The sequence below is a fragment of the Micromys minutus genome (assembly GCF_963924665.1).
Source record: "Micromys minutus genome assembly, chromosome: 1".
Taxonomy (NCBI): Eukaryota; Metazoa; Chordata; class Mammalia; order Rodentia; family Muridae; genus Micromys; species Micromys minutus.
This window is the reverse complement of record NC_137969.1, coordinates 244,712,648-244,721,137: the sequence shown is the minus strand read 5'-3', so window position 1 is coordinate 244,721,137 and position 8,490 is coordinate 244,712,648. Positions and strand designations below refer to the sequence as shown.

Sequence of the window (8,490 nt, the reverse complement as noted above, 5' to 3'; positions counted from 1 at the left end):
CATCTAGAACCCTAGAATCACAAGATTGTCCAGTGTAGAGAGAAGTTCCTCCGCTCAGCAGGCGGCGCCGCAGCATCACGCACGCTACGGGAGGACGAGCACCGCCCAGGTCACGTGTTTCGTGCTCTCTGGCTCGCGTGCCGCGTGACGTGCGCCCGCAGTAGTGATTGGTTGGCAGGAGGCACGTGGGTAGGACGGGGTGGGCCAGGGCGGAGGGGTGGGGCCGGGGGCGGAGCTGCTGGAGGGGGCTGCTCCGCGCCGGGGCCGTTGGCTCCAGACAAATAAAAATGGAGTCCATCTTCCACGAGAAAGTGAGTGTGGGCGTTCGGTGGGGAGCCGTCCGCGGCTCGGCGGCGGGAGTGGGGACCAGCGTCGCCTCTTCAGGAACTCAGGCGGGGCCCGAGCGCCCCCATCCCGACCTGGCTGGGTGAGGGGTGCTTCCTGCCTTCCCCCCATGGCTCCGCTCATGAAGCCTCCTGCATGCGTCCCTGGCACCCTCGCCCTAGAAGACCGGGCGGGTCACCTGGGCATTTCGGGGGACTTCATCGGGAGGATTAGAGCGGGCGTACCTTGTTCACTTGACACGCCTTTTCGGGTCTCTTCTATCTTCTCTCCTAGGGTCTGGTCTAGGGAGTCGCCTTTCCACACCTGGCGGACCCTTCCCAACTCCACCCACTCCCCCTGACTCCTCTGGCAGAGCCAACTTTCTCTCAACTCAGTTCTATAATGGAATGTCCCATGCATTTAGATCTTGATGATCTATCCCACGTCCTTCTGCAGTTGTGACCGTGGCTCTCCCATTGAAGGGCCTGACACTTAGGAAGTAAAGTAGAAAATCCCGGAGGGAAGTCGTCATAAGAGTTTTTATTACGGGATGTTTGGGTTGCTCTCCCATTTTTCCGGACCAGGAGGCCAGCTTTGTTTTAGGAACTATGGATAGATTAGAATCTTTCTACTGTGTGATTTAGCTAGTCTCTAACTCACCTTAATTCCTAAGTGACTACGCTTAAAAGTATTGTTGTGACATCTTGAGAAACTGGTCTATGCTGGCATACAATTATCAAGTCATTTGGGTGTTCCTTGGACAACTTTGGCATGATACCATATTTCATAATCCTTTTAGGTTTGGAGAGGGTTGCTAGTTAAGACTATTATTACGTTGGAGCAAAGGCCTTTGCTTTTATCACAGTGTAAAGGAGCATTATTCACGGCTTTTAAAGTTCATGCACGACAAAAGAAAAACAAAAATGATGGAAATCTAAGGATGTTGCTAGGTGCTCTTAAGAAGATATTTCTGAGTCTTTTGGAACTGGAGCAAGTTAGTTTGTAACAAGATTTCTTGTAGCCCAAGCTGGCTCCAGACTTTCCATCCTCCTGTCTCTGCCTCCTAAGTGCCGGCTGGGATTATGACCATGTGCCATGACTCTTGAGTGTACCATGGCCCCAACCCCCACACATATATTCATTTGTAATTAATTTTCCAAAGGTTTTGGAATAAAACCCATTTTAAACATGTTATACTTTGAACACCTTATACACTATTTCATGAGACTCCTGCCATTCATCCTTTTAAAAAAGTTAGTGTTTGTGTGTCTGTGCTTGTGTGGAGGTCAAGGGTAACTTGATAAAGTTGATTCTCTCCTACTTGGTGTGGGTGCCAGGTGTCACAGGCTTTCTCAGCAAGCCCCTTTACTCTTGAGTCATCTCTAGGGTGAATGAAGAAAGAAATGGAAAGGACTTGACTTCTAGGTATGGTGGAGGAGAAAGTGATGTTGGACAGCATAGCCAGGGACAGATATATTTGGGAGAGACCAGAGTGGTCATGACCCTGAGCCACATGGGGAGAGGGGAAGGGAGAGAGGGAAGGAAATACAGCAGCCAGGAGCCAAAGGTGCAAAAGGATACCAAAGAGGGTGGGTAACCAAAATGTATGAATTACGTAGGCAAGAGCCACTAGGGAAAGGGCAGCATGGTCCATGGTCTGGAGAGTTCAGGGTAGAGAGCCAGGTGTACCAGCCATGCTCTGTAATAGGTAGGGAGTAAAGGATGCTGGGAGAACCTGGAGTTCTGGTCCGATTTGATATGTTAAATAGGTACCTCAGCCGTCTGTCCTGGGATTGAAGCTTAACATAGGGCACTTAATGCATTAAAGACTTATTTTTGGCTGGCAGTGGTGGCATGCCTATAACTCTGCACTCAGGAGGTAGAGGCAGGGGAATCTCTTGTGAGTTCAAGGCCAGCCTAGTCTACAGAGTTTTAGGACAGCCAGGGCTATACAGAAAGAGTGTTATGAAAAACCAAAAAAAAAAAAAAAATATTGGTGTTTGCCATTATGTATGTCTGTGTACTACTGTGTGTGTAGTACCCATTAAAGCCAGAAGATCCCTTGGAACTGGAGTTACAGAGGCTTGAGAGCTGCCACATGGGTGTTAGGAATTAAACCTAGGTCATCTGGAAAAGCAGCCAGTACTCTTTAACTGCTGAGCCACCTCTCGACATCTCCCATAATACCCTCTTGACAATATTCATTGTTCCTCATTTGAGCAGATTTCAGTGAAGGTAACCACTGAACCCAGTATATCCAAAATGCTAGGCTAACAAAATCTTACTCAGGTTGAGGATGTGCCTCGGCAGGCAATGGAACCAGGTGGGTTTCTGGTTGCTGACCATCCAGTCTAGCTGAATCAGTGAGTTCTAGGCTCAGTGAAAGACTATCTCAAAAAATAAGGTGGAGAGCAACTGAGGAAGACATCTGACTTGGACCCTTAGCAGCACACATGTATATATATATGTGTGTGTGTGTGTGTGTGTACACATATACATGTACATGAGAACACATATACAAACATGCATGCACAGATACACATATCTGCTTACTCAGAAGCCATTCAGTTATCAGCAGGTGTATATACTTAATAGTTGAGAAGTAGCGTTAACTTTGTGTGTGTGTGTGTATGAGTGAAGGTGCACACGTGCATATGCATTTAAAGGCAGGAGGACAACCTGGGTGATGTTCCTTCAGGTATCTGCCCGTTTTCACCTCCCCAGCATTATGGTTACAAGTGGATACCACCGTGCATGGCTTTTAAAATGAGGGTTCTGAGGGTTAAACTCAGATCCTAAGGCTAATATGGCAGGCACCTTACTGACTGAGGCATCTCCCCAGTCCTAGAAAGTACATTTGCTTTTATCACCGACTTAAATATATGTAGCAAGTGAATGCTTAATGAAGTCGTAGCATATTTCAAGAGAATGCACCTGTAACTGTAGGCTATTAGTCACATAAGAGGCCATACTGGGACTATTTAGCATAATTGCTCTTTTCCAGAGATTTTTTTTCCTTTCCATAATTTGCCTTTATCCAAGAAGTTAACTAAAGAAGACATCAACCACTTCCTCCTGAAATTAATTTTACACTTAACCCATTTGAATACTTACTATGAAGTTAGAGTATAAAAGCAGTTGTCAGCCAGGCATGGTAACACATGCCTTTAATCCTAGCACTTGGGAGGCAGAGGCAAGAAAGCTTGGTTGCAGTTTACTTTTGTGGTTTTTGTAGACTGTCTTGGAAGAGTGGAAGTGTAGTATGATTATCTTCTGAGCCCAGCACAGTAAAATATAGACCCCAAATCATAGAATTTTAATAGCAAGAATAGTTTCTTGTCCTCTTTTGTGAAATGCAAACGTATTTTATTGTAGTTTATTGCATATGCATACCACATTGTACATGTGGAGGGCAAAGGACAATTTAGTGGGTTTTTTCCTCCCACTGTGTGGGTCGTGGGGATTAAATTTAGGTCTGCATGGTCACAGCAGGCACCTTTTCTTGTTGAGCCATTTTGCCAGTTCCCTACTTGGGTAAAACCTTGATTAGAAAGAGCTAACAGGGGTATCAGTAAGACAGAAAAATGCTGGTAAGCGGTGGAGAGAGGTGGAGACAAGCCACCTTTTGGTTCATGTAGAATTGACAATCTGTGACAATATGATTTTTAATTGGTTTGAACAGTTTGTTGTTTCCTTAAGTTAAAACATACTTCCTGAACAGTACCATTTCACTTGGTCACGGTTTGATTTTAAGTGCTTATTTTTCATAAAAAAGCTAATTGTCTGAGACTGAATGTAGCACATTGGTAGAATGCTTGCCTAGCCTGAATGAAGCTCGAGCTTTCGCCGTCCCCAGTACCACATGACCTGGACATAATGAGATGGAGAGGCACTTTTCTTTTTTAAAGATGTAATTTTTTTTTTTTTTTTTTTTTGTGTATGAGTGCCTTCATGAATCAAAGTGCACCATGGGCGTGCAGTGCCCGAGGAAGCCAGGAGAGGGTGTCAGATCCTTTAGGACTGCAATTATTAGCTTCCTTGTAGATTCAGGGAACCGAACCCAGGTCCTTTGCAAGAATATCAAGTGTTAGTAACTCCTGAGCCATCTCTCCAGCCTCCAAATCTTAATTTTTAATAGCAAGAATGTTTTATCAGAAAATTGGATGCCATAATTTCTGTATGTTAAATATGGTGACTGGCTGCTATTCAGAGGACACGGGATCCCCAGCACTTACTCGCCCCATCCTGTGCTTTCACTGTCTTTGTTTTGTGGTGGTTTGAACCACAGACTAGCTACATCCTTAGCTTTGGGGTCTACTCTTGAGTCTTGTGTGGCTTTTGTTTTTTAACAGTATTTGAGAGATTCATCCATGTTGTGTTGCAGTAAATATTTTAAAAAAGGAAAAATCTGGCTTATCTCTTTATCGGGGCCCCGAAGCCTCACTCCGTGGGCACCGCTTTATATGGAGCAGTGCCCACGGACTCTGTCACTCGGATTGCAAGCCGCCCTCTCCCCATGATTCCCTTCCCAGGTGGTTCACTCCGCCTGCCCTGCTGCTTCTGTTCTGGGTGGCGGTTACCTCCCCGGGTCCTTTCCTCCACCGCCCGTCACAAACATCTCTTCAAAGCCCGGTAACTTTTCTGATGGGTTTATATAATATTCTTAATTCATAAACCTTCTACACAATAAGATTATACCTAATAGACAAAAGATACAAACTGCCTTGATTATGAGATAAAGACCTATAAATTTCCTTTACATATTTATATCTATCTATGTCCAATTATAGCCACCGGGATCTAAGTCTGCTTTTCCCTGCTCCATTTTTTCCAATCTCTCTTTCTTTTCTGTTTTTTTTTTTGTTTGTTTTGTTTTTTTACCTTTTCTCTGCCTACCTCTCTACTGTCCAATCATGTATTTAACAACATAAATCTATGGTTGTTGCATTTAATTTACTTTTTATTTTTATATAGTGTTCTTATGTTAATGTAATTCTGTGTTCTAAACTGTCTTTGGAAGCTTTCCAGTTTGGAAAGCTTTTAAGTAGTGCTTTAGTGAGTGCATTGGTAGTGTGTGTGTCTAACCACAGAGTTTTCCATAGGGTAGAGACTGGAGATTGTTGTAGAAAGATTTGACTTATTTATGCTCATCCCTGTAACAATAGTTTTCTGTCCTTCTAAACCTCCACTGTAATAATGCTTCTGGAGACTGCTTAGTAGTAGCACTGTGTGAATGTTTCTTTTAAAAAAGTCCTTTTTTTTCTTCTTAGCTAGGTGTGGTGTTTGTATCAGTCAGGGTTCTCTAGAGTCACAGAACTTATGGAATGTCTCTCTATATTGAGGGAATTTATTGTAATGACTTACAGTCTGTAGTCTAACAAACCCAACAATGAGCAGCTGTGGATGGAAAGTCCAAAAATCTAGTAGTTGCTCAGTCCTACAAGGCTAGTTGTTTTAGCTAATTTTCTATAGAAGTAGGCTCCAACAGATGTGTTGGCAAGTAAGTGCAAGCAGGCAAAGAAGAGAGAATCTTCCTTCTTCCAGTGTCCTTATGTAGGCCTCCAGCAGACAGTGTGGCCTGGATTAAAGGTGTGTACCATTCCTGGATCTGGGATGTCTCAGGATGACCTTGAACTCAGAGATCTCTTAGCAGTCTTCTGGGATTAAAGTACTACCTTGCTGGGGAGGGACAGCAGGCACATTACCTACTGAGCCATGTTGTGGTTTTAGTACACATTTCCCTGATGACTAATAAAGTTGAGCATCTTTTTTATCTTTTAGCCACTGGACTATCTTGTGAAATTATTACATTTCCACTAGAATTTAAGTAGAACATCTGTCTGTCCTTACCCCATCATAGGCAGTATTCAATGGAAATTGTTCCTAGCAGTAGATCAGCATTAGAAGGAAAAAGAGGCAGAGACAGAATCCTGAAGATAAGTTGTTCTAGCTCCTTGTGAGACTCAAGCTCTCTGAACTCCGCCTTGTATAGCAGACAGGTGTACTAATTGTATCTGCTTCAGCTATTACATTTTGTTCCTAGAGGAGTGATTCATTGGGGGTGGGGGAAGTGCATGTTGAAGTTGCTCTTTGGAGTCATAGCTCAGACCAGGAGGCATGTTGTCAGTCAGGCTAAGTTCAGTAGGCCTCGATGGTCCTTTAGAGGGTCAGAGTTAACAAAAGGTTATGTTCTCCCATCTGCCTTGCCTTTGCCTTCCAGAAAGGCAGACTTAGGGTCTGTGACCACAGGACTCACCTACTCATGTGTCTCCCTTTTTTATCTATACCTTAGGAAAGCAGTACTGTTGGTCCAGGAGAGTGACAAGCAAGCTGCCCACTGTTAGGCAGTGGACATGGAGCCAGGCTGGGTGCCAGTTGTATAAAGCCAGCTAGCCAGTGCAAGAAGCCCCTGAGCCCATGGGACATTGTGCTCACCCTTCATGAGGAGGATGTTAATGACCCCTTAGGGAGTTGAACTTAGTTCCTCTTAGTAGTTTGTCCACTTGTGGACATGAACTATCTCCAGCTTGGGACTGTCCTTCTCTTCTCCATATAACAAGGAACCTGCAAAGCTCTAACTTAGTGAGACAGGATTGTTCTTTTATCCCATTTCTTAAATTTGAAAGAATAGGCTTTTTTAAGGTCAAGTAGCAACTATCTTGTTAAAAGAATGAGTGTTCTAGGGGTTTACATTTCCTTTTTGTAGTAGTAATTTGCTGTGGAATTTCCAAAGATAAATTCTAATAGGTACTGAAAAATTCAAAGGCTGTTTTTATAGGTTAATCTTTAGGCTTATATGAGATTGGATAGATGAATTATACTGTAAATTGCTATTCATTTTTATTCCCATAGTTAAATAACTGTAGAATACACATGGACAAGGAAAATGCATATACTTGTGAAGTCAGGTTTTCGTAGGGCTTATAGGGTTTGTTTTGACTGCATTAAAAAGTTAGTAATTACATTCTTTTAAAGAATATTGTTCAGATTCACTTGATGACATTTGAATTTTTTCTTTTGGAAACACCAGCAAGAAGGCTCACTGTGTGCTCAGCACTGCCTGAATAACCTGTTACAAGGAGAGTATTTCAGCCCTGTGGAGTTATCCTCGATTGCCCACCAGCTAGACGAGGAGGAAAGGCTGAGAATGGCAGAGGGAGGAGTGACCAGTGAAGACTACCGCACGTTTTTACAGGTGATGATCTCAGACGCTCTAAGTCTTTAGAGGAAGATGAGCCATTCTCCCCCAGGAGTCTGACTTGTTAATTATAACTCTGCTCTTCACTTGGTAAATGGGGCTGTACAGAGTGTTCTTTTAAATGTGCACACTAATTTTAATCCTTTCTCCATCCCCCTCTGCCCACAACTGCCCATGAAAATTGAACAGCAGCCTTCTGGGAATATGGATGACAGCGGCTTTTTCTCTATTCAAGTAAGTAGTGCAGATGAGGTGCCGCCTCATTTTCTGTAGCACTTTGCTTTGGCTCACTCTGGTTGATGTGGCACAGTGGGACACATCCTTTTATGTACCGAGGGAGGCTTCAGCAGCTCCTTCTGTAAACTGTGTGTACAGAAGGTAAGACTGTGCTCGCGCTTTACATACACAAGGACAGCAGACTCTTCACGCTGGAATGGCGTTGGCTGCTCGCTTGCTTAGGGCAGGACAGGCAGGCTCTTGCTATATAGTCCTTGCTGGTCTGAGACTTGGGATGTCTTCCCTCGTGTCTCCAGACTGACGTTATAGGTGTGTGCAACCACAGTCAGTTTAGAATAGGGCTTCCAAAAATTACTTTCTGAGAGAGATTGCTTAATTTGCATGTAGGTGCTAATAACTCTATAAATGATAGTGCTTCAAGCTTACCATCTCTGGGATATCTGAGAAATTGCAGTGTCTTGTCTTCTACTTAAATCATCCTACAGAATTGGATTCCTGTGGTGCAGTTTATAGTTCTGTTTTGTAATTTGTAGCCCTTTGTAGGGTGTTGTGGAGATTGGCCACATGGCCTTGCATGTGCTGAGCTCAAAGTGTGCCACTGAGCCACATCCCAATACCTTAGGTTTTATTTTAATTCTTTGCCGGTTTATTTATAGTGCTGGGTATGATATTTCAGGTCTTGTCACATACTAGACAAGTACTCTGTTCTAGAAAAAAAATCCCGCCCTGTG

General features: G+C 43.7%; 1 protein-coding gene across 2 annotated transcripts in view; it reads left to right on the top strand.

Moving 5' to 3' along the window:
• Positions 1-287: 287 nt before the first annotated feature.
• The window catches only part of ATXN3 (ataxin 3), a gene marked incomplete at its 5' end in the record, with an annotated part of 30,705 nt that continues 22,502 nt past the window's right edge, over positions 288-8,490 (top strand). For both annotated transcript variants that reach the window (XM_080910002.1, XM_080910001.1), the window contains 3 exons: positions 288-311; positions 7,355-7,519; positions 7,712-7,756. In XM_080910002.1, the coding sequence (XP_080766128.1) occupies positions 288-311; positions 7,355-7,519; positions 7,712-7,756 (234 nt within the window). The remainder of the gene's footprint in view (positions 312-7,354; positions 7,520-7,711; positions 7,757-8,490) is intronic.